General features: G+C 44.7%; 2 protein-coding genes across 2 annotated transcripts; one reads left to right on the top strand and one right to left on the bottom strand.

The window, feature by feature from the left end:
* The first annotated feature begins 7,180 nt into the window (after positions 1 to 7,180).
* C1S (complement C1s) lies at positions 7,181 to 16,200 on the top strand. The gene is made up of 12 exons (XM_027681401.1): positions 7,181 to 7,354; positions 7,824 to 7,888; positions 8,315 to 8,519; positions 9,601 to 9,778; positions 10,045 to 10,170; positions 10,788 to 10,987; positions 11,200 to 11,353; positions 11,587 to 11,702; positions 11,935 to 12,013; positions 12,258 to 12,395; positions 12,896 to 12,970; positions 14,956 to 16,200. Exons 2-12 carry the CDS (start codon positions 7,884 to 7,886, stop codon positions 15,747 to 15,749), a joined length of 2,070 nt encoding a protein of 689 aa, XP_027537202.1. The 5' UTR covers positions 7,181 to 7,354; positions 7,824 to 7,883; the 3' UTR covers positions 15,750 to 16,200.
* Positions 16,201 to 17,639: 1,439 nt separating this feature from the next.
* On the bottom strand, positions 17,640 to 25,096 carry C1R (complement C1r). Its single transcript, XM_027681400.1, has 11 exons — positions 25,005 to 25,096; positions 24,006 to 24,234; positions 23,583 to 23,775; positions 23,266 to 23,409; positions 22,922 to 23,118; positions 22,290 to 22,437; positions 22,086 to 22,207; positions 21,420 to 21,498; positions 20,865 to 21,005; positions 19,165 to 19,239; positions 17,640 to 18,928 (listed from the first exon to the last, which is right to left on the bottom strand). Coding segments are annotated over exons 1-11 (2,130 nt in total). The 5' UTR covers positions 25,007 to 25,096; the 3' UTR covers positions 17,640 to 18,128.
* Between the last annotated feature and the right edge of the window lie 651 nt (positions 25,097 to 25,747).

The following is a 25,747-nucleotide window of genomic DNA, read 5'->3' on the forward strand; positions in this document are numbered from 1 at the left end:
ATCCTCTTTATCATCACCATTTAGACAGCAGCCCCAATGAGATCCCATTTCTCGTCAAATCTGACTGGAAGAGGGACTGACTGGCAACACGCCCATCTGGACCTCACTTATATAGAAGACCAGGCTAAAGACCTTGCCTCCTCTTGCCCTTCTCTTTCCCAGGCTAAACAAATCCAGATTCCTCAGTATCAAAGCTCTAGTCACCTATCCAGTGGTCCTCCACTGGGCTCTTTCTAGTTCGTTCACACCTCTCTTGTGCTGGAGAGTCCATAGTGAACGCAGCAAAGCAAATACAACTATATCTGTGCCACACAGGGGGAAATAATTGCTTCTCTCCACCTGTTGATGCTACTGCCATCCATGCCACCCAGTGTGTTGTTAGGGTGTATCATGGGCCGGTGTGCCAGCACCTCCAGGATCTTTTCTGCTGAGCTGCTCCTTAGCCCATTGTCTCCCAATCTGTGCTGGCACATATGATTACTCTGCTTCAGGTGCAGGTCTGGCCATGAGGTTATGGTGTGGCTGTGGGGTGGGCTCACCTGCTGGGAACAGGAACTGTGCCCTAGTGGGCCAGGTTTTCACTTTAAATGATGTGGATTTTCTCCTATCCTCCATTTCTTAGTGGCAAAGACACAGATCAAGAGAAGGAAGAGGATAAAGTCTTGAAAGAGCAGTTAAACTGCACGTTGGGCTGTGCAGCAGAAGATGTAGTGAGTGCAGAGAGTAGAACAGACAAGGGATGAAAAGAATGAAGGAGTGATCTGACAGAAACCTCAAAAAGTTCAGAAAACAAATGCATTCAAAATAATATGGGACTTGACGTGAAGCTAAGGGAGAACTGAGCCAGAATAATTTCAGAGGTCCACAGTGAAACTGTGAGAAGCAATGACCTCAAGCTGCTGCAAAGGAAAGTTCAGTTGGACCAAAGGGTGGTTCACCATGGGAACAGGTGATTAGAGAGGCTGGGACATCTTCAGCCTTGGAGATGTTCAGAAGATGACTTTTTCTCACAGAAAATGAGAAAAATGGAAATGAAGAGTAATCAGTGCAGTAAGGAAGTGAATGAAGAAGAGGAGATCTCGGCCTTGATCTCCAGAGGTCCCCTGAAGACAGTGTGAGGTGCAGAGAGGCAGGCCAAGATGTTCAGTGGGGGTTTAAAAACCCTTCTGACTCCATCAAGTTAGACTTTACAAATAGGTTACTGTGTTTGTCCACCCTAACTGGTTACTGTTTGCCAGTTGACTTTCCAAGGAATCTCTCATTTCCACATTCAATTGTGTGTTTATGGTGTTTAGGCCAGTTTCCTGAGTGAGTCCTATGTGAGCATGGTGACTGTCTATTCCTCCCCCTGTCATGTTTTACAAGGAATGATCCTCTCAAATTTCAACATTTGTAGAAGTGTAATGAAAGTGGAGAGCCAGATTACAGAAAGGCCTCTTAGCATCACCGCTGAAGGAATCTACTCCATAACCAAGCTTCATCCCTTGTTTGGTATAATTAAATTATCCCACAGATTTAACACTCTGAGGGGATAACCTCTTAAAGTCTCTATCTTGCTCAGTTGTGCTGTTGTCTGACAGGTGACTATAATTGTTATCATTATGTTAGAAGTCCACGAATGAGTTAAAGAATGATGAGAGCATTCATGTAAAAAAGATCCACTGAGGACACGTTAACAGTAACATACAGATATAACTTCTGGCTCAGTAAGTCGCTACATTTTAGATAGCCAAAAATGGGAGAATATACCAGGGAAATATCTCCATACACTTGCCTTCTCCCTTAAACCTCCACATCAGGCTTCTCCTCCCTTCATCCTTCCCGTTCCCTTCTTGTCCTCTTTTCATAAAAGCTTAGATCATGCCTGGAGGATTACTTGGATTCCGTGGGCAAAGGCCTTGTTTTGAAGGTCAGACTGCTGTAACCTGGCACCAACCACACCACTGTTGCTGCAGCCACTGGTACTCTGTTGGGCTTGGCACGAGAGCTTACAGCACTGGGCTTAGCTTTCCGCATGTGCTGGTACACGTCCTGCCCAAGGAGACCTCTGTCTCCTGCAGACACAGACTCCTGCTTTTCGAAAGGCAAGGTGCTCCATCTGGTTTTGGAGGACACATTTGTAGCAGGAAAAATGGATTTGGACCACAGTCTCTCTCAAGTGGTGTCCTCCCGTAGACCTGAGGTTGCAGAAAAAAGGGAGAGTTAGAGGCTGTATGCTGGGCTAGACAAAATTCTGGTCTAGGACCTTTGTGTTCTGGAAAAGCTGAGGCAACAACCCCCTGACACACTTCTTTTGTGCAAAGAGGAACTTACTAGAAATGTCCACTATTTGTGAAATGAATTTTTTAAATACTGTAGTATTTTAATACACTTGAGGTTAGCTACATGTGTGGTGAGACAGAGTGCATATGAACTTTCATTCTGTAATTTACTGTTGTCAGAGATGGGTTTCAGAAGCAGCATCTGCTCCTGAGATTGCCTAACAATTTCCATTGCAAGATTCTGTTTTCAGCTGCTTGAAATGTTGCTATATTTGACCTGTTTAGATTAAATGCTAGATAGCCAGTTTGGGGCAGAGCATAGTAGCTGGCTTTGAGACTTGAATCATGGTGAGTGTACTGCTATTTTTCAGTAGTATTATTATATTAGTAATCATAGTGGTATTATGCTTGAGAGGAGGGGGTGTAGCCAAAAATATTTATTTGCTGTCCTGAAGATACATTGTGGTTTCATAACATTACATAGGTATTAATATGAAACTTGAGGTTCACATGAGCTCGGTGGGGCACGGAGCTGCTGAAGCTTCTGTAAATTCATTTCCATTGACTGTGTTCCAGTGGTTCATGCAGCTTTCCCACACACCACAACTGCACGAGACCCCAGATGGTTCCTCAAGAGCTCTTGCAGTACGTTCTTTCCAGCACCATTTCTTGTATGCTGAGGAACTGAAACAGGAATCTTGTGCTCTGCCTCACTAGTGCCTCTTCTTCCAGGCAGGCACAGGTGCCTACCCTGATTGAAATGGCCATGGGAGAGATGTGAGTTACCTGGGACAAGGTGACTATCTGGGGAGTGGGTTTAGGGTTGAACACTGATGGGGAGGAGGAAGATACTACAAGAGCAAGAATCAGAATAAAAATAGATAGGACAGAAGTCTGCTGCTGGCAATCACCATTGGAATAACAGGCAGGAGAAGACATGAAAATAAGTTTTCATTAGACAGATGAACAGGAGGCTGTGGAGCCAGCAGGGGAAAAATTCAGGAGTGGGTGAATGCAAACCAGAGAGGCAGAGAAACTAGAACTCTGTGGTGTTGGAGGTGGAGAGAGAATAGTATGCTTGAAATCATGTCACCTTTTCACTCTGGAGATTATTGCACAAATTAATCTTAGAAGGAAAAAGTCTCTAAGGTCACCGAGTCCAGCCATCAGCCCAACATTTCCAGGTCCACCACTAAACCATGTCACTAAGTGCCACATCTACATGTTTTCTGAACACTTACAGGGATGGTTATTCCACCACTTCCCTGGGCAGCCTCTTCCAATGCTTGAACACCCTTTCAGAGAAGAATTTTTTCCTAATGTCCAATATAACCTTGGCAGCTTGAGGCCAAGGTCTCAGGATCTCCTCTTGTCCTATGCAATGTCAGAGCCTGAGTCTCAGGCACCACCGGCTCCGCACCCGAAATCCCCCTCCACGAAACGGGGGAGTTGCAGTTCGTCGCCCCTGTTCCTTGTGGGAGGGCTCGGACACGCCGTGCCGGGCACGGGGCGTGTCCCCCAGGGGAGTCAGGGAAGTCGTCCCCCCGATATCCCCCGATATGCGGGGCCGGGCGGGGCAGCCCCCGGGCCGTGTCTCCCCGGGGCCAGCCGGTCTCTGCTGCCGCCTCTCGGTGCTGCCGGGACCGGCGAGCTGTGTCTGCACTGATGGCTTCGGTCCGGCGGGTTCTCCTGCTGCAGGAATGTCGCCTTTCCTCTCACAGCAGCGGCTTCACCACGGCGTTTTACAGCGTCGAGGTTTAAGGGCTGAGGGAGCTCGGGTTGTCCAGCCTGGAGAAGAGAAGGGTCCGGGGAGACCTTATAGCACCTTCCAGTACCTGAAGGGGGCTGGAGTACCTGAAGAGAGCTGGAGAAGGACTTTTTACAAGGGCAAATAGTGATAGGACAAGAGACAGTGGCCTTAACCTGAAGAAAGGTAGGTTTAGACTGGATATTAGGAAGAAATTCTTTACAGTGAGGGTGGTGAGACACTGGTACAGGTCACCCAGAGAAGCTGTGGATGCCCCATGCCTGGAAGTGTTCAAGGCCAGGTTGGAGAAACATGATCTAGTGGAAGATGTCCCTGCCCATTGCTGGGGACTGAAACTAGGTGATCTTTAAGGTCTCTTCTGACTCAAACCATTCCATGATTAAGCAAAAGTAAGCCAAAGTATTTAGGAATATTTTACTCTAATAGATGCTCCTCTTCAGCCACAGTTTCAGCTCTGGAACGCCACATGTGCCATGAAGATGGATATCCCTTGGAAGGTCACAGCAGAACCCACACCAGTCATCCCACGGTGAGACATTTCAGCTGTGAGTCAGAATAGGGAAAAGTAGGCATGACTATAGGGCTTCTGTTTGTAGGAAATGTAGTGCATTGCTTGTACAGGCATTGCTTCTGCTTAACAGTCACAGCTGCTTGAAGCTACACCCAGGGGCATAGAGGAAGGGAGTCAGGAGGCAGCAGGCATTTCAGTGTGGTATAGTGCACAGAGCAGAGTGCTCCCAGCTCCCAGGTTTCACTGGGACCTTTGCATTCAGACTTGGTGATGGAGGGAGTAAAAGAGGTGAACAGACTGTTGAAAATGCCCCTGGTACAGTAAGCAGAGATGGAAATCTATGGGTTATACTGAGAGATTCTGATCACACCTGCACTGGCAGGTTTTCCTGGGGTTTACACAAGGCTCCAAATTTAGTGACTGGTAACAAAACTGCCCTGGATCACAAGAGGGAAGTGGGAAGTGTAGTGAGCAAGAAACCCACTGAATCCTCTTATTGGCAGAACAGGAAACAGGCAAACTACTGCCAGGGTCTTGGTAGTTGGGGCATATTTTACTTGTTACTTACATATCCTTGACTCCCTCCTGATGCATTTCACTTAGTTAGTGTTGTTTTCTCTTTTGATATTTACTCCCTTTGCTTTAGGCACTGACTCAATGTTTCCAGATGGGAAAGTGTGGCTTTTCTTTAGAACCTGGGAAAAGTTTCCCCCCCCCCCCCAATTTCCTGGGGGAAGACAAGCCAGTCAGGCCTGTTTTAGACGGTAATTTTGTGAAACCTGGAATACTACTGCGCTTCATAACATCTGGCAGAAAGGTTACAGCTGCGCAACTCTGAGTCATCTTAAGAAAAGATTTGTCTTATGCAATTTGGGAAAAGTAGTATGTGGTCTTGTAATTTAGGAGTTTAGGAGAATGCGTGTGCCTCTGAGCAGAATTATATTGTATTGACAAACTTAATATTATCATTTATTAAACTTAATGGCACGATTTTACCTCTTTTAAATTGTTACCTGACATAGTTTCAGTGAATTGTGAAATATATTACCTAGCTGTTTCATTTTGCAAGTTGTAAAAACAATACAGATCTAATCAAATGGAACCAAAGGCTGTATATGTATTCAGTGTAAATATATACATAAATATTACCAGTCTTCTGCATAAATAGTTAGCATTATGCAGATATGTGACCAGAGAAAATGCAGCTACTTTTTTACTTAACTAACTTCAGCAATCTTTTTCTTAATTAATAGGTATATGTCTTCTAAAGAATTATTAATATTCACACACATATTAATCTACCACTGCTACAGACAAGTTGAGTCAGGTTTATATGAAAATATACAATTCCCTTACGATGAAATGACATGCATAATATATCAGTCCACACTCATTTGATTTCTGCCATGCCCATTTTAAAATATGATTGTGGCTCGAAGAGTCACTGATAGGGTTTTTACTTTGCTCAGCTCAGAGGAGAAAACATCTCCCCATGATTTGTTGTGTATCTTTCATCACTGTTTTCCTGATTCTCAAAATTCCAGTTAGAAACATCAAGCTGTGCTCCCAAGAGATATCAGAGGTGAGATGACACTTTTTTCTCTCTCTCCATTCTCAGTTTGACATTGAAAACAGACTAGTCATGTTCTTCAAGCAAAGCCTTTATCCTGACTACAATGAAGTCAGTTATGATTCATCTGTAGGTGTTTCTCTCCCTTGACAATATAAAAAACTCTTTCAGCCAGGCTTTGCTAATGCACTTTGCCTATGGCCTGCTAAAATTTGAAGCACTTTTTTCCTGGCTATAACAAGCCCTGGAGTGTGCTGTGCGGATTGTAAAGAGTAGAGGCTGTAATGGAGTTTTACATTTTCATTTATAGTCCAATCCTAGTGCAGCTGGTTTGTGAGGTGAGGGGGTTTCTAGAGTATTAGTGACAGGGATTTTAGTTTGTATTTTAGTCTTGGCTTGTGGGCACTGGCTAGATTAAGGGTCCTACCTGGTGTAAGCCTTTAAACTCCTTTCTGTAAGGGTCTTGGATCTACCTTGCTCTGGGGCTAAGTCTGATGAATGGGAACATGATGAACATGCTCTTACATGAAGTGCACTTGACAAATAAAGATGTAGTTATGAATTCCTAGTCCTAAACCCTTACATGAGTGTTCCATACCAAATCCAGCAAAACCATGCACTCCCACTCCTACTGGTAGACAGGCACAACATTAAATAGGCCACTATCTTTTGGGTTTTTTTCCCCTTTAAAAGTCTCTGAAGCATCAAATGAGGAGCAGTGGGAGCAGCCCTGTGGTCATCAGGATGCAGTAAGACTGAACTTCAGCAAAGTGATCTCTGGACAGGATGATCAAACAAGTTTTCTATGTAGAAGCATTGGACTCTCCCTTTTCTACACCCTTTGGATGTTGTTCCCAACTTTTAAAAGGGAGGGGAAAGAGGAAGAGAGGGAAAGCAACCGAAAACTCTATACCCCTCCCTTTTCCCAAAAGTCATCTGATTTCCCGAAAATAGAGACGAGACCTGTGCACTCCCCCTGGCAGGCTGGGCCAGCAGGATTGTGCAACTATTTCTGGGAATTCCCCTTCCTGCCGAGAGCTGACAAGGCCAGCATCTCACCCGAGAGGGAAGGCTGAGAAGCCGCATCCCACAGATAGAGGGTGCTGCGATGTTGCGAATTAGAGCTCCTTCCCCAAACCCTGCTTTGGGTGCGTTTGGAGGAGGGTGTGCACAGGAAGAAAAAGCGAAAGATTAAAAAGAGAAGCGAAGAGAGAAGAAAACCAGACACGAACTAGGGAGAGAAGGTAAATATTGCAAACATTAGAAATGAGAAAGGAAAATATTTCTGAGCATTGCTGTCTGACAGGTGGAAGAGTCAGGACAAGCCGCTCCCCAACCCCAGGGTCTTAGAATGATTTTTCAGGTGCTGAGAAGAATGAATTGGGTACCTGGGGGGAGAGGGGGATGTGTTTCTGTCTTAATTTGCTGTGCACCAGCATGGTGTCTGGACACCCTGATAGTCACAAAGACAGAGTGTGAGTACTGATGAGTACCAAGATAGAGATCATCTCTCCATTTTGTCAATATGGAGCTTAAGCATCCCTTCTTGATGCTTGGGGTTGCTATATGCAGGAAGAGACAGAGATACAAACTGCTTTTGAAGCAAAACATTGACCTAGTCTCCACAAGCTGGGGTTTTAGGGTCTTTGACCTACTTAGCAGACATGCAGAAGCCCAGGCAACATTAATCAACCACACTGTTTTTTGTCCCAGATCGTAACTCCAAAGTCCAGTTCATGAAAGTTTGCAGAAAGGAAGAACTGCTTTTTCCAGATGTGGTGAGTTATTAAATCTTCAAGGGGAACTCAGGTTTATTAGTAATCTCATTTTATAAATTAGGTGTTTTTCCTGTAATGCTGTACTGATTGTCAGATCTGAATGTATCTATAGCCCAAGTAGCTTCAAGAACAGGACAATGAAGTAGGAAATAGGATTTAAGACCCTTGTGTTCAGCTCTTGCAGCATTACCAGCTCTTACAGAGCTTGAGAAAACCAGAGAGCACCACTGAGGTTATACTCCTGCGTGAAAAGTCACAGGAGAAAGACAATCCCCACACAGGCCCAGCACTGGTCATTAAAGCTCCAGAGCCAGGAGCCCTGCTGCATGCTGTGTACAGCTGAAGACTAGCTTTTTCACTGGGGACTGTGCATGTATGTGGACAGAGAAGACTTCTGGAATGCCATCTTCCTTCCTCTTTTCTCAGGTACCTTATCTTCTTCTGTCTCCCTGCCTGGGCTGATGCGGCCTCCATGTATGGAGAGATCTTGTCACCCAATTATCCTCAGCTGTATCCCAACGATGTGAAGGAATCTTGGGAAATCCAGGTCCCTTCGGGATACGGTATTCACCTCTATTTCACGCATCTGGATCTTGAACCATCACAGAACTGCGAATATGACTTTGTGAAGGTACTGTCCCTGTCCTTGAGTGAGAAAAAGACTTGAAGATGGGTTAGAGCAGAGAACAGCAAAGCTTTGTACAAAGCTCAGAGCTGGAAGAGGAGTTAAGCACATCCTTCATGTTCTGAGCTCCAAGAAGCCCAAATAACTGAGTATATCTCCACTAACAGTCACTAAAGGATTTGAGTTTGCCTCATAACCACATGAGTGTTGTCTGCTATTGTCCTATTTATTTCCCCCCCTCCCCACGTTTCTCCTATATTCATAGGAAAAGCCTTCTTAGGCATTTCTAACACTTCCCTATTGCAAGGCATATTCTTACCCAGTGAACTGTAGATGTAAAAGGACCGTTTTCCTAGCATAATGGTTGTCTGTGCCTGAAATTATTCAGAATTAATCCATGAGTGGACATAGATGATTAAATGAAATCAGAGACTGATTGGAAAGGACGGAGGTTAGAAACAATCCATCTGTTATGGATAGCGGGCACTCAGATAAAGTGCTGTGGTCCCTTCCACCGTAGTTTTCTGTGATCTATGTACCGCAGACTTCTTAAAACTAGCTCTACTCCACGTTGTCCCATAGGGCACTAAAGATGGAACATTTCCACACAAACAGGCAGAAACAAGACCATTCTACCCTGCCATATCTCTGTGTGAAATGGCGCAATAAGATCAGGTGCACCACCAGAAGGAGACCTTCAAGGAGGACTAGGGTGGGACTTGCTCTGTGATAACGTGTCCTTTTGCAACAAACAGATGAACCCGTTGGACTGCTCTTCAGACTGTCGGGGATTGATTGGTTTTGCCATTTTGAATCACAGTGCTAATTTTTTGTACAAGTGGCTGTGAGGAAAGGATGTTAACAGAGAAATGTCTGGATTAATTTCCATCTGAGAAATTAAGGCAGGTATTTCACAGCTGGGAAGTCAGTAGGAGGGAGCACTACTCAAGTGTCTCACAAATATCATGAAACTGGTTGTCTAGGGGCTCCATTCAGCTGCACCTCAGCACCCATAAGCTGAAAGAGTCGTGTTGGTAATCACACATGTTCCAGTAGTGAAGTAAGAGGTCTCTAAATTCTTCTGCAGATCCTGTCTGGTGACCATGTTGAAGGCGTGCTTTGTGGGCAGAAGAAACCTCGTGCCCCTGGCTCCTCGATTGTGGAGGAATTTCACGTCCCTTACAACACCCTCACTTTGAGCTTCCAATCAGACTTTTCCAATGAGGAGCGTTTCACTGGTTTTGCAGCCTACTATGTTGCAGTAGGTAAGGTTAAAACAGTCTCCTCTGAATCTTTGTAGTGTGCAGGCTGGAGCAGGAAGAAAAACTGACAGAAGGGTTTTCCTTACAAGAATGCCTTTTTTAAAAGAGATCCCAGCAGACAGGACTGCATTCCAACATGGCCAGTATAAATACTGTCTTAGAGATACCTTTTCCTTATTATCCTTTAGTGTTTGCTTCACTTTCTAATCTTTCTCTTGCCCTCAGGGCCCTCTCCTAATTTTGTCTGATTCCACTTTTCACACTTGCAGACTTGGATGAGTGCACGGATTTTGTGGAGGAGCCTTGCAGTCATTACTGTAATAATTTCATTGGAGGTTACTTCTGTACCTGTCCACCAGATTATTTCCTCTATGAGGATAACAGAACTTGTGGAGGTGAGACATCTACATGAGCTGTGGTCAAAAGCAAGAGTTAATTTAGACCAAGTGAGATATTGTACTTGGAAGACCTTCTCTGCCATTTGTGACAGGTATATTTCGGGGAAAAAAACCCCAACCCAGGGCAAATCTGAACTGCAGTAGACTATGATTTTGGAAATTTCTATTAACATATTCTTAACATTCTTATTTTTATTTTTGTGTCAAGAGAATTAAGAAACTATTAAATGGCATTCTATAAAGACTGTGATGGAGACCCTTAGCGTACTGCTATCTTTGAGTCTTTAAATCTCTGACAAAACAGGGCAGTTCCATAAAGACACAAAAAATGGCCAAGGGCCTGCTTGGCTTGAATCAAAAAGTTCCAAGGTCACAAACGGTGCATGTTGAAAGGAGTATAATATGAGGACCTGAGCATGATGAAAGGAGCCTAAATTGCAGGTGGAGGGTAAAAAGGAATTAAAGTCTGGCTTACTGGATAGACTGCGGACCTGGCTTCAGTTTCTTGGAGAGATACAATGTTGTGACATGGTTATTGCATGAAGCAGTTTGTCAGCAGCGCACGTGGACCGTTTCCTTTCTGAATCCTGCTTGCATTCCTTCCTTAATCCTAGTGAACTGCAGTGGAAATGTCTTCACTGAGCCCTCAGGGGAGATTTCCAGCCCCAACTATCCCAACCAGTACCCGGAGAACTCACGGTGTGAGTACCGAGTGGCTCTGAGTCCAGGCTACTTCGTGGTGCTGACCATACGCAGCGGGGACTTCGACGTGGAACCAGCCGACTCAAATGGGACTTGCCTTGACAGCTTAACAGTAGGTGTGGGAAGGGAGTCAGGGTGCTCTGGATCTCCCATCAACCTCCTCATATTCAGAAAACTCTCTGACTGCTTAACTTTATTTTCAACTATGTTGCCTTCTGGAGTTCGTGAGAACGCATTTGAATATGTACATATTGAGTATACATTTTACTCTTTCTCTAAACACATTTGGTATTTTTCATTTATTCTTGTTTATTATTTTCCCAGCTTGTCTCTGGAAAACAACATTTTGGTCCCTATTGTGGCAGCAAATTCCCAGGTCCTCCTGAAATCAAAATTAGGAACAACATTCTTGACATAATCTTCCAGACAGACCATGCCGTACAGCACAAAGGCTGGAAAATACGCTACTATGGGGATCGTGAGTAAACACTTGGGAATGCCTTCACTCTGCTGCTGAGTTAGGGAGAGGGTTTGTTCCAGGTCAAATTCATGGTATAACAGCACATTAACATGATCACTGCTCCTGATACTGAGTAAAAAGAGGATGCCTGTTTACTAGAGAAAAAAATCACTGGGAGAAAGAAGTTGGGAGCTGGAAGGAAAGTAAATCTTGAACCAAATAATCACTGATTTCCACTTATCTCTTCAAAGCTGTAACCTGTCCTCTGAGTGTCATCCCCAACTCAGTTCTTGACCCAAAGAAGGACAGGTATATCTTAAAGGACAATGTGAAGGTGACCTGTGTGGAAGGCTATGAAATTGTGAGGGTAAGTTACATAAAAAAGCATGTGTCCACTCTGGCCCTCTCAGCAACCTCATGAGGCCATTTCCCATCAGGTGCCCTGAGTATCTTTGGGGACTCAAAGTTTTCAACACAGCAGTAGTAAGCAGAAACCTCTTCCAACCACAGCAGTATTTTAAGGACACTCCATGGGAGCGCCTATATCAGATATATTTCATGTCCAGAGACTTACATGGATCGTGTGTTCTTTTTCCTAGCAACGAGATAGCATCACAAGTTTTCATTCCAGCTGTCAGGACAATGGTGAATGGAGCAACTCCCATTTGAGCTGTGTTCGTAAGTGACCCATCTCTGTACTGTGGGAAGGAGACTAGAATGGAGCCTTTAGGCTATAGATCCACTATATCTCCAGATTAGGTGAATGCTGAAGGACTGGGAGGTGAGCATGCTAAAGGGACAGAGAAAGTGAGCACCCATGGCTGTGCAGGGATCAGAGAAGCTGAGTGGTTCCCCATCATACAGAATAATCATATTGTTGTGTGAGGATACCCCTTTAATCATATTTGTTTTGTTTCTACAGCTGTGAACTGTGGTGATCCCCCTCCTGTTGACAATGCCCAAGCCTTATATGTCTCCGAACTCCATGAGCCTCTCTACAAAGCTGCTGTCCGGTATCAGTGTGATGCACCTTACTATACCCTAGAAAACAAAGGGGATGGTAAGTATTTCCTCTGCTACACAATCACATTTCTTTGATCAAAGGCCTAAGAAATGGTTCTGGTATTGTCATGGGGCTGGTATTATATCTCATCAGGTCAAGACTGGGAAAAAGTTCTTATTGGTGTGGGGTTGCAGGCAGTAGTTTTGTGTTGCCTCTGTGTTTAATACACTCTTAACAATGTCTGTACGTGGACTGCTGACCCTAAATGCATTAGCAAGTCCTCTCTCATTTGCCTTGTGAGTGAACCATGGAGGTTTTTGTCACACGTAGCACAGATTTCTGGTAGAAAAGTAAAGGACTCAAGAAATGTATTAAATGAGGTCTCTATAAAAAAAGGGATAGAAGCACCGTGGTGGGTAGATTACAGCAATGTTTACCAAGCTGTGCTTGCTTAGGAAATGAGAAGGTTAATGCATCATATACAGTAATGCTACTTACCCTCTCTTCATCTTGATTATATCCTTATGGAAGTCCTTTTTTTTCTCATGTTTTCAAAGTGGTGTATCAGTGCTCAGCCAGTGGAGAATGGGTCAACGAAGAGATGGGAACAAAGCTACCAAAATGTGCCCCAGGTACTACCAAGAACTGTGTGTATATATACGTGGCCTGTGAAGACCACTGCTTCTTTCATCCCTGTGTTTTTAAACTGTTAAGCCTGAAAGTACAGTTGATCCTTTCATGTTTGAGTCACATTGAGCAGAGTATTTCTGAAAGTTCTCCTCCCATGAGGCAGGAGAAAGAAACTGGAAACAGAAATGGGAAACATAATAAAACATCCGGTATAACAGGGCCTCTTCAAGCATCAGTGTGTGTTTCTGCACCAGTTGCCCCACCTTCAAGTGTGCATATTCTCAAGTTGTTCAGTGCTTTAGATCTCCATCTTCATTGAAGGTAGCAAAAAGACTGACAGGTCAAAAATATATCTGACAATGCTGGACCTCTCTGTCTTCAGTCTCTCCCAGGCTACACTGCAGCACTATAGGGAAAGGCCTTTCACTACTCTGACTGGAAGTCATAGCCTAATCCCTTAAGGTTTAATGCGTCCTTCAGTATTCAGCTACAGTTACTATGTCTTAAAGCTCAAGCAAGATCCTTGTCAAGGACCTTCTCATCTTCTCTTTGTGTACTTGGGAGACACTATGTCTCCCAGGGAGAGTAATGTTCCTGCTCCTGACTGCTGGGAGTTACGGCTGAGTCTCAACTTCCAGCTGATAGAGAGAATTTTAAAACTTGTGTATACTGCACTCTGTTCAGCTTACCCTCTTAGAGGAGGCAGCATGACTAGGCCTAGTTGTACATGAGGCCTGTTCACTACTTCAAACCCCCAAATCCTCATTGGCAAAGAACACGATCCAGAAGAAGATGATTCAACTCTCTTAAGGGCCAGCTCAGCCAGTGACTTGGACTGTATAAATGAACAGTGCAAAAGACAAATTGTAAGATAAAGCTCGGGGAATTTGCCACCCAAGAGGAGGTTACAAAGAACATGAAGCCAGACTCTTCTCAGTAGGACACAGCAATAAAAGACAATGACAGGCTCAAGTTGCAACAAAGGAAATTCTGACTGTATTTAAGGAAAAATGCTCCCCAGGAGCACTGGAACTGTTATCCATAGAGGCTGGCTAATCACCACCCTGAGAGATAATCAGAAGTCACCTGTCAAAGCCCCTGAGCAACCTGACTTTGTAGGGCAGGGGGGAGGGCAGTTAGGAAGGAACTAGGTTGAACTAGAGACATTGAGAGGTACCTTCCAGCCTAAATACTGCTATGATTATGTGAAATTCTTTAACAAACTCTACTTCATTCAAATTGGAAGCTACCTGCTGGCTATAGTTCCTTAATCTCTGACTATATGACTAAGGATTCAATGTAAACAAGGCAATGTGATAAGAAATCAATTTCCTAGCTATGTTAGAATGGCCAATCTCATTTATGCCCTTGGTGTTCACATTCTGCAAAATGTTACAGAACATTTTACTCAAAAAGCACGGAGCATCTCTGCAACCATAAGACCCACAGATGAGACCTTGCACTGCTTAATATTTTACATACTAATAGAATGGAGAGGAAAAATGGTAAAACATCAGTGACAAACCTGAACACTTAACTTGAGAGTATCTGGAGTTCACCAAAAAAAGAAAAAAAAATTAAAGAGCAGTGTTTTATTTCTAAGAAATTAAGCAAATATTTTTTCAAAGACAATCCCTTCATGTAAAGGGCATAATTCAGCAAAGGAAAAATGCCAGCTAGAAGGCAATTAAATGGTGTTACTGTCGGGGTGACAACTGGTTTCCAGAAAAAAGAATTTGAGAATGAGTATTTTCAGTTTAAATTGAGTATTGATAGTAGTTTTGATAAAATTTTCTTTAATTTCTCTGTAAATACTAGTTGTGACCTCTGTGGCATGGAATATAAACATTGGTTACTCAGAACCAAAAATGATGTAGAAGACACAGGAAAGAGGCAACTATGGGCTTTTTAGCAGTACCAAAGAACCCCCTGTTTGTAACTGCTAATTTTCCCATCTGGTTCCTCTTTTTTTTTCTTTTCTTTCCAGTCTGTGGGATACCTAGTAATCCCATCCGAGACAAAGCAAGGATTTTTGGAGGCACCCGTGCAGAACAGGGCAACTTTCCCTGGCAGGTGTATTTCCATGACCCAAGAGCAAGTGGTGTACTCATCTCTGAAAGATGGGTGATGACCGCAGCTCATGTTTTGGAGGGATACGAAAAGCCCACCATGTACGCTGGGGTAGTTGATGTTAGTAAAGAATCTCTGGACTATGATGCCGAACATCTGATCCCAGAAGCTTCATTCATCCATCCTGGTTGGAAGGAGGAGCCCGTAGAAACCAGGACCGATTTTGATAATGATATTGCACTAGTGAAGCTGAGGGATCCTGTGAAGATGGGTCCAAACATCTCACCGCTCTGTCTTCCTGGTAAATCACCTGAATATGAGCTGCAAGAAGGAACTCTGGGCTACATTGCTGGATGGGGCCAGAGAGAGAGAGGAAAACTACCTAAGGATCTTTGGAAGGCCCAGATTCCCGTGGTTAACATGGACAATTGCCGATCTGTGAAACCAGAGGGCTACGATGATTCTGTTGTTTACCTGTTCACCGACAATATGATCTGTGCTGGTGGGGGCAAGGACAGCTGTCAAGGGGACAGTGGTGGAGCCTATGCTATCCAAGATCCTCTTAATGACACACGGTACTACGTTGCAGGGCTGATCTCCTGGGGACCGAAATGCGGTACCTTTGGTCTTTACACCAAGGTAGTGCGTTATCTGGACTGGATTAGAGAGACCATGAGCAAGCACGAGGATGAAGAAGCTTGGCAGAAATAGCTCTTTTTCAGCACACACCCCCTAGTGTGATGGCTATGTGTTTGGGCTGGCTGTGATCCTGTTCATTCTGTGTATATAATGGGCAATATATAACACAATGTTATATAGACACTCATTGTGTCTATGCTGAGTGGAGAGTCAGGAATATGTATCTGTTTCTCCCACTGTCATCATGTCTGGGAAGGGAAATTCTCTTTTTTCTACTCATAATAGCTTAAGAGCAACATGTCGTTCTGAATAAGAGCTTCCTTTCATTTTTTCTGTCCTATTTTTTCCCACTTGGAGAAGACCTGGCCATGGCTCACCTAACGGGGAGATTTCAATGAAGACAGGAAAGAATAATTGTTGGTTCCCAAGATATGTTCAGAGCCTGGTTTCTGATTTATGTATTTCCTGTACTGTTCAGAATATCTAACAGCATTAAAGAATGTCCAAACTGCCTTTTGTGCAATGTGCTATTGTGTGTGTATTGCCTTTCTTCTTCTCAGTCTAGACCTAGTTCTCCTTGAACTCCCTAAATTGTTTGTCTAGTCATACTCTGACCCACTATGTTGCCAGCTTGCACCAAGTTGTAACATGTGCTACCTCACCTCTCTACCTGAGAGTCTTCATGAAGTTCTTCTGAGATGGTTGCATCTCACTGATTGACCATTACCAGCAATGAGGACTTCAGACTTCTCAGTCGAGCTAAACAGAACAGACATCTTCAAAATCCTTTCATTCACCAGTCCTCGGGCTTTATTTTTTCAAACTTTATGGAGTTAGATAAGAAGTGAAGTTTGACTTTTCTCCAACAACACTCCTTCCCTTGATTTATGGCAGGTAGTGTTGTGGGAAAAGATTACCTGACATGTGTTAGGGGTATTTTTCTGCTCCAGAAGATCCCATATTACTCAATTCGGGACAGCAGAGAACAAGAAAAACAGAAATATAGCTGAATGGTCCAGAAGGAGGGGCAGGAAAAATACTTATTTAGCTGGGATTGCTATTCCTAGGAGGTTTTCAGATTCCTATGGGGATTTTTGGCAAATAATCTATTCTCCATGCCTCATCTTCCTAAATTTTCCTAGTCTCCTGCAAAGCAAGAGATTCCCTCTCCCAAACCAGGGTTTATCTCTTGCTCTTGTAAAACCTTATTTTTCCCTGCTCTTGTTGCCTCTCATGCTCCCTTGCCCATACAGATGGGAAAAATCAACAGAATTCTGATTCATGGAAATCATGGATGAACTTCTATCACCTGTGCACTTTCACAGATCACTTCCTAGGGCATATTATCTCTAAAGCAAATGAGATATTCTGACATCTGAGAAGATCTGGAGCTGTATCTCACAGAAAACAGTGCAAGAAGGCAACTATGACCTTATCCCCAGAGTTCTCCTGTCAAGCTCTTGCAGACTTCATTTCTCTCAGTGACTCACAAGAAAATGGTAGGTTATTCTGCAGTAGCAAAAGTAGACAAGAAGACAACTCCAGAGAATACCCACAACACAAGAGAGGTCACCTTCTCTTTGAGTCAGCATCATTTTAGAGCTGCTGTCCTGCAGTTAAAGCTTTATTTCATATTATATAAAAAATCCACCCTCAAATCTTGATCAGTAAAGGCTCCTAGGCTCTTTTCTCCATGAGATTGGTTGTTGTCTTCCCTATCTTTTTGAATGTGGCATCACACAGACAACTTCTTTTCATCTCCCTTGAAGCCACCTGGGGTTTCAGACTGGGTAATCTAACAGTATTTTTTGACAGGTGAGCAGCTGCCACAGGGCATTGTGGAACTGGAAACACTTTAGCGGTAGGTAAAGCAATCCCTGTATAAAGTCCAGAAGTTGCTTTCAGTGGTGGGAATATTCAGTCATCATTAAAAACAAAGACAGAAAACCGTAACACACCTGGTTTCTCCAGCAATTATTTTAATATTTATAGAATCTCAGTGATGCCAATGGGCAAACACACACTGTACTCAGCACAAACCACATCTTTCAAGAAAGTCTTCTGCCCTGCAATCTTCCCACACAATAGAGTACAAAAGCAGACCACAATAGTCTCATGATATTGTCAGCATTTCAAACAATAACATGTTTGCTGTCCTGAGATTTCCTGATATTATTAAGGCCTCATCCAGTAATAAGATTTGGAAGAACTAGAACATCCACAAAGGCATCCCACAAGCTGCCAATGGTACAGCAGTTTTGGTAAGTTTTGATGGTACCACCAAGAATTCATCAAACAGAATGATGGCTTTCAGAAGTGCTTATGATGAAGGTTACATGGTTTGCCTGTTTGAAAAGCCTTTGGGACATCATCAGAAGCTTTGGATATGATTTGCTGTATGTGGAAATTGGTATGCTAGCAGTGATCCTTGAGCTAGTAGGACAGCATCATCTAGAGCTTGTCCTCCTCTACTATCCCTTTGATCCAGTCCAAATAGCTAAGGATCTTGGTGTAGAAGCCATAACCTTGGGCACAGCCAATACCCCAAGAAACTATACCGGTAGCCACCCAACGACCACTTTTCCTGTCTAACACTGTGAAGACGCTCCCACTATCCCCCTGGCAGGTATCCTGTTTGCCTCTGAGGAAGCCAGCACAGAACATATTCTCAGAGAAAACCATAGGGATGTCTTTCTTACTGTCCAGCCAACTCTGACACTTATCCCGAGCAACTGCTGGTAGGCTCACGTACTTCAAATCATTTGAGATGATGTTTTTATCCACACCAAAGCCGCTCACGTAGCCCATGTGCCCATCCACGTAGAACGTGGTGTTGGTGGTATCTGGGAGACAGATGGGCAGTAGGGTAGGGCCCAGGGTTACTGGGTGTTTCAGCTCCAGCAGGGCTATGTCCCCATTGAAGTTATATTCATCTTTAGGGCTGTAATCTGGGTGGATAAAGATCCTACGTACAGGGTGGTTGCCCATCTTGTGGAGCTCTTCCACGTTGGTGTGGCCAAGGAAAACCTCAGCCTCCTCTGCTATCTGGTCCAGGCTCACGTTGTTCCTTACTGCTCCTTTGGGGAAGATGGTGTGGGCAGCCGTCAGGATCCAGCGATCACCCAGGAGGGCACCACCCCCTCGTCCATTGATGCCAGTCAGAGCCTGCCAAGGAAAATTGCCTGTCTTTGCTGACAAGCCACCCAAGATCCGCTGGACTTTAATAACAGGATGGACCGGCTTACCACACACTGTGGAGAAATACAAGGAGAAAACATGAAAAACATGACACCCTCTGTTGCCCTAGCTTGTCTCTGTTTCCTACACCATTACTGTTTGATTTCACCTTATTTTGGCTTCCTGGACTTTCCTGTCATCCCTCACTGATACCGTTATCTTCACTCCCCTTTCTGCATGTTATCCCAGTTTTGTACTGATTGTAAGGAGGAGATGGTAAACACTAGATGAAGTCAGAGTTCTTACTGACCTGGCAAGCAGGCAGGAATCCTTGCCTGGCCATCTTGGTCCAGCCAGGTTCCCTCAGGAGAACAGGTGAATCTGTCTGTAGGATGAGAGAGAAGGAAATGAGACCCATGCCTGCAGGGTCTGGGGTGGGAAAACAGAACGGAATGGAACAAAATAGTATAGAATAGAATAGTTTTCAAGAGGTTCCTTTCTCCAAGGCGTCCCACATACTGCACTCAGCCCTTCCATGCCAAAGCGTCCTTTCCTAGGAAAAGCTGTCTGTGGTACAGTATGGAAAGTTTCTGTCTGTGGGTCTTTAAGCACCTCAGTTCCAGGGGACCAGTAAAGTTCAGACACTGCTTCTGTAGAAGAAAAGCCTGAAGGGCCATCTGAGGGAAGTCTTAACTTCACTCAGTCCACGTGTGTACGGAGCACTGTTTGACCTAATTCATCCCAAAGAAATGAGAAGAAGTAAAGACATGGATTTTAGATTCAAGTTTCTGGTCCTTGTAGTTTGAAGAGAGTAGGACAAGGTGTTTGTTTCAGAAATGGGAACAAGATAAGTCAGTTACTGTACATGCTCAGTACCTATTTCTGAGCTGATATTGCAGGTTGGCTAAACTTGCATGTCACCTCTCAACACAAACTTCACTACCTCCAACACTCTTGTTTTTCTTAGAAAGTTTGTTCTGGTGACTAAAAATAATTTTTATACAATTTATCTTAACACTGGAGTAAATGCTTCTAAGAAAGTGTTTGCTGTTCTCTTTCAAAATTGACTAAATCACGATGACTCCCCATCAGAATTTGGCCAATGCTGATATTTACTTGCTGCTGATTTTTTTCTGATGAGACCGAGCTCTGACTCTATATGAAGGAGTTAAACTCAGATGCAAGAATAATCAAATTCAACATTAGTACCAACTTAAAGAACTCCTCAGCTGCTTGCTCCTGGCCCCAGTGGTAGCATGTCACCTCTCTCCAGCATGCCACCTTCATGCTGGCAACTGTATCCAGCAAACTGATTCAGTTTAAAAATCTGCTGCCTTTTTTTTTTGGGGGGGGGGGGGGGGGGGAGGCTAAATGAGCAGCCAAGGGCAAGGAAATCATGAACTCCTTGTGCTGTTCTTGGAATCCAAGGTCCTGCATCATCAAGTTATGTCTTGGGTGTAAAAAGAAGGCGTGTGAATGGTTTTTAACAGTGACTTAATTTTTCTGACCTGCTGCATAAAAACATATTTTTCTGTAAGATTTTATTTAGCTCTTAGATATCTCTGCAGCTGAAAAATATTTCAAATACCTAAACAGTGTTATAGGGGAGCAGAGTGTGAGTTTATTTATTTGCATCTGTAGCAACTTGGACCAATGCGGTGAGTTTTTTGAATTTTGATGATTCCCAGACACCATGCCTCAAATTTCAGCGAAAGAATGAAATCCGCTGCAAAAGAATGAACCATGACTACAGCTGAGAGAATAAGTCCTTCTGCAAATGTTAAGGGGAGCATGAAAGAGGGACGGAATGGACTCTGGGAAAGAAGCAGGGTGGGAATAGGCTGAGACAACAAGCCTCAGGAGATATATGCAGAGTCAAGGAAAAACTGTTGAGTCTTCACAGGAGAAAAACATGAGCCCTAAGCCTGGGGAGAAGAGACAATTCTAAATGGAAACCTGAGAGAGCTCTTCAAGCACAGGTTTCAGTGTCTGTGAGGGATTGGGACTCACCACCGCCTGTTCCAGTGACGATGTGATAATACGGCTCATTGCATCGGTATGAGATAGTTGACTGGTACTTATTGTTTGCAAGTTCATTAACATAGCTGAATGCCCCATTGGTCAGGATTTTAGGGCTGCCACAGTTCACAACTACAAAAAAGGAAAAAAGGGAAAAAAAAAGAGATGACTCAAACAAACTCATACTGCCTGCAGGTCTAGGCTCAACTTGCATTGTGGCCTTTGTGTGAAGGACCAGTTAGGAGATTTGGCAGAGACAGATTGTTCCAAAATGGATCCCAAACTGGGATCTTTTACTTTTAGATGTTACAACATTATTGCAAATTTTGAGTGATATTTTATGCATTTTTGTAAGGGGGGAAAAACGTTTAAATTTTTGCAAGTGGAAAAATGTAAGTCAATGGTGGACCTCCACAGGTCCTTCCAGCCAGCACATCCATGAGTCTATAGCATGGATGAATTGAGTTACAGAGGCTGAATCCCCCATTTTCCTTGGAGGGGGAAAGCCACAGCAGAGTACACAATCCCTGTTCTCAGATCACTCACTTTCACAGCGTGGCATGGATTGATGCCATGTCCCATCAGCCTGGCAGACAGCAGTGAAGGACAGCAGCTTTCGGTTGCCCTACGTGGAAGAGGAAAACAACTGTTGTTTGACAGAGCCTTTCATTCCCTTCCCCACATTAAAATATTATTCTATCTGCCCATCTTTTCACTGCTGTCCGATATTTGCCCCTCTGAGGCCTGTTCCAATTGCTGTCTTCTCCCTTTGATGCCTTCCCTCTATTCTGTATTTGCCACAGCCTACACATTCTTCATAGAGGCCAAGATACCAGCAGCCAGCAACCATAAAACCATGACAAGTATGGGGTGCTATCCAGTCCTGGCAATAGGATGGCAAGGGAAGCAGGTAACATCTTCTGCTTCAAGTCTGATTTTATATCCTTCCAAAGAGGTATCCTTATTTACTAATGTTTCCTGGCATTTATGTTTCTCATTTTCTACCAGGGTTTCATGAAACAGTAACTGCATAAGGAAGAGAGCTAGGAAAAGAGAAACCACTGGAAGACAGCCAAGAGAAGCAAGGAAGAAACAGAAACTGCAAGAAGTTGTCATGAGTGAAGTCTCCAAAGAAAGTTTTACTGAAAGATGAAAGACACAAACTGAAGAGAAGCCAAAATATGGCTGAAGGGAGTGGAGAAGGGATCTCACCTCCATCAGGTTATATCCAGTCTTGCAGCTGACAACAAAGTAGTCCTGAAATTGATACACAGGCTGTAGGTCTCTGATGATGGTAAACTGATCCCTTGGGACAGGCTGTGGGCACCGTATTTCTGTGAGAGAGGGACAGTTTAAGTTGGGATTAACAAACAGTGTCAGTAAGCTGTAGTAGCCTGTGGGGGAGAAATCTCTTACTCTCCGAGGTGTAGTGGATCTTCCAGCCACGACTGAACCCCGACTCATCAGTGAGGAAGAGTATGTCCACCTCATTGCTGTTGGTTTCAATGATGCCAGGTGATTCCCTGCCACAGAATTCACCAATCTCTCTCCCTCGTGCTTGGATCTGATGAGAAAAACAGGTATCACAAGGACAGAAAGCAGAAAGCTTTTCTGCCCCAGTATCTCTATTTCAATCCAGACCAAGTTTACCAGAGTGCCTACGACGGTGAATAGGGCTGGTTGTCTGACCCATCTTTGCTATGTCTGCACTGACAGATCAAGACTGACCTACCACATGCTCTGCTTCTCCCTTATCATGGCAATCAGAGTTATCAACCCCTTCAAGTCCTGACATTAAATCAAAGGGAGATTAAACTGGAAGAAGGATGGGTATTTTTTTCTCTGCTCCAGGGGCCTCTGACCCAGAGTCTCTGACCTCAGGACAGTGGTAATTAAGTGCACTGAGGGAGGGACAAGGGCTCAGTCCTTCATGCTGGGACATTCTCCTTGTACTGATCCCATATTTCTCATCTGAATAGTGGCATCCACACAATTCCTGTCCAGGTCTGGCAGCAGGGTTGGAAGCAGAGTTTGCTAATCTCCAGTACCTTGAGTTGGTCATAAGGACAGTGGACTTGCTGGTGTTCATCAATCTCAAAGGGTTCCAAGAACGTGAGGGTGATAGACAGGCCCTTTTGCAGACGGATGCTGTAGTTACACCGAAGGTCTTCAGGGTAGGGCTGGGGGTACTCAGGACTGCTCAGGTACCCAGATGCCTCTGTGAACAACTCACTGCTGCACTCCACTGGTGAAGAGGAAGAAAGGGGAGGTCACATCATGGGGCTGTGTCTTCTGCAGCCCCATCATCTGCTTGCTAAGTCACTTCTCCCACCCTTCCTGGGTGAAGGGCTCCTTCTCTGGAACCCTCTAATCTTTTAGAATTTCTATTTACCTTGGCAGGAGTGGTGGTCGCTCTGAAGCTGGTAGCCAGTGCGGCAAGAACAAAAGTAGCCACCCACATAGTTGTGACAGAAGTGCTGGCACTGAGGCCTTTCATCATTCTCAGCAGCATTATTAGGGTCACATTCATCCAGATCTGAAAACAAAGGAAATGCAGGGACAAGTGTTAAACCTCTCTGCTCTACACTGGAAGTACTTAGAGATCCAGATCCTTGCTTAAAGCTTTTCTTCATTTGCCTGGCAAGGAGGAAAACTGGTTGGAGCCACACAGGTTTTTCTTTCCACATGTTGAGGGTATTTCCTACTCACCTACAGCTTTGTAGTATGCCAGGAAGCCCCTGTAGGGAATCACTGTGCCATTGTCTTCATTGGAGAAATCAGAGTGAAATTCCAGGTGCATCCTGTTCCCCTTAGATACAAACTCCTTTCTTCCTGGGTGATTGCCCGTGGTTGACTCAAGCTGGCCACAATATCGGCCCAAGTCCTTCTTGTCTGCTTTGATCTGTCAAGGTTAAAGAGAAATCAGCCTTGTAAGATTGAGTCTGCTCCATGCACCCGTATTACCCAGCTATGAGTTGCCAGTACCTACTCCACCCATTTCTATCTTTAACTCCTTCCCTTTCCTTTGTGGGAAGCATCAGAGGAGGCCTGGTGAATGAAGAGCCATTGCATGTGGCGGCCACTAGATTCCCATCTCCATCCACCCCTTGGTGCAGGTATCTATGCACATACCTTAACATAATCGTAGAAGCAGGACTCAGATGGCTCCAGATCAAAGTATTTAAAGGTCAGCTTCACCACATAGCCTTTTGGGACCTGGATGTCCCAGATGCTGATGTTATTGTTTGGATATGGCTTGGGATAACTGGGGGATCTGATCTCCCCATAAAGCTTTTTTGGGACTGGACTGGAACTGATCACTCCAAAAAAGAGGAAGGCCCATGGAAGACAAGGAACATGCCTGTGAATATGACAAATAAATGATGACATTGCATAAAATTAGGTCATTCAAAATCAGGGGAGACTTCACAAGTGACTTGTCCACTGTCTAGTGGAATGCAAACACAGGAGGTCTAGTTGCAGGACGAACTCCCGGGTTGGATCACTCAGGAACAAGGGGGACAGCTGAAGCAAGGACACCAGCACTAGCAAGATCCCAGCAAGACATTGTGTTCAAGCCAGAGAAATTTGAAATTCATCAACCCAGGAAGCAGTGTGAAGAAGCGCGGGTGAGCTCCCTGAGCAAGGTCTGCATGTTCCCAGAAGTTATGGGGCTATTTCTCATAGAACCAGGAGAAGTTTGGTTCCCTTTGGCCCTGGGCCAGCGAGTCATTTCTGGTTATTGCTAGTTTTAGGATCATTGGTGAGGGTCTGAAAATCTCAAGCTTGGTTTGCTGAGGAGCAATCCTGCCAGTGTCTCCTCAGCAGCCCTCTACCCAGTCATGCCTCGATCTCTCTCCGCCAAAAGTTGGAGCTCAGTTTCTTTTTTCTCCTCATGCTGCAGATCCTCCCTCTTCCCCTCTGTGTTCCTCCGAAAGAAGCTCACTGCCCAGATCTCAGGCAAACATCAGTCAGGAGGATTCTTCTACGTGCTAGCAAGGTTTTCAACGGAGGGACAGCGAGCAGCAGCTTACCCCCCTTGACCTCTTCTCCTTCCTGGAGGGGTCTAACCCCCTGATCCCTGCCCGCAAGGCTGTGCCAGCGCGTCCCCCTCCACAGACCCCCACTCACATCTCCGTGCGCTCCTGCCCGGCCTGAGCTGCGGAGAGGCAGCCAGCGGGGAGCCGGGGGGCGGGCAGGGCGGGGGGAGGAGGAGGAGGAGGAGGAGGAGGGAGCGAGGCAGGAGCGAGGAATAGAAAGCCGGGCTGCGAACGGCCTGGCACCGGACCAGGTCCGCGGCGCCCGGCGTCTGCTGCCCTCTGCTGCCGGGTCCCGGTCCGCGAACAAGGGGGTGCCTCGGCGGGGCTGTCCCGGCCTGGCCACGCAGAGCCGAGCTACCTTTTCTGGGCGAGGAGGCAGCAAAACGATTGCTAGAGACCCCTCCGAGGTTTTGATCTGCAATCCAATGGCTGCTCTGAGTTTGTTCCCCGCGAAAATATCTTCCTAGGAAGTCCACTCCCGATCCTTCTGGGCTGTTTTCTGGTATAGATGACCAGAAATCTTATAGTCTTCCCAAATTGATTTAAACTTAAAAAAATATCAAACCGTCAACCCCCCCAAGTTTTCTCAATTCTGGCCTGCTGAAGAGCACTTCTGAGATTGTTTTGGGGTGGGAAGGGAACTGGGATCTTCTTCAAGGAAAGCAAAAACCTCAGGCACTTGAGTTAAATAAATATTAAGAAAAATGAGAAAGTCCACGGAATTAAAAACATTCTAAGAAAAAAATCCCTTTTCAAGGACCCTTCTTGCTGTTTCTTCTGCAAGCATTTTTACGAAAAACAAGATAGATAGATAAGGCCCTCTATTTAACGGGG

This window comes from Neopelma chrysocephalum, unplaced genomic scaffold (genome assembly GCF_003984885.1).
Source record: "Neopelma chrysocephalum unplaced genomic scaffold, ASM398488v2 Primary Assembly neopelma1_60, whole genome shotgun sequence".
In the NCBI taxonomy this organism is placed as follows: Eukaryota; Metazoa; Chordata; class Aves; order Passeriformes; family Pipridae; genus Neopelma; species Neopelma chrysocephalum.

What these genes read in the sequence shown, in the direction of transcription:
- C1S (XM_027681401.1), top strand. An exon ending in CTCCCATTTGAGCTGTGTTC is followed by an intron (nt 12,014 to 12,257) that starts GTAAGTGACCCA and finishes TTGTTTCTACAG; the next exon opens with CTGTGAACTGTGGTGATCCC. An exon ending in GCTACCAAAATGTGCCCCAG is followed by an intron (nt 12,971 to 14,955) that starts GTACTACCAAGA and finishes TTTTCTTTCCAG; the next exon opens with TCTGTGGGATACCTAGTAAT.
- C1R (XM_027681400.1), bottom strand. An exon ending in GTCCTTATGACCAACTCAAG is followed by an intron (nt 22,438 to 22,921) that starts GTACTGGAGATT and finishes TTTTCTCATCAG; the next exon opens with ATCCAAGCACGAGGGAGAGA. An exon ending in CGTCACTGGAACAGGCGGTG is followed by an intron (nt 19,240 to 20,864) that starts GTGAGTCCCAAT and finishes CTCATCCTACAG; the next exon opens with ACAGATTCACCTGTTCTCCT.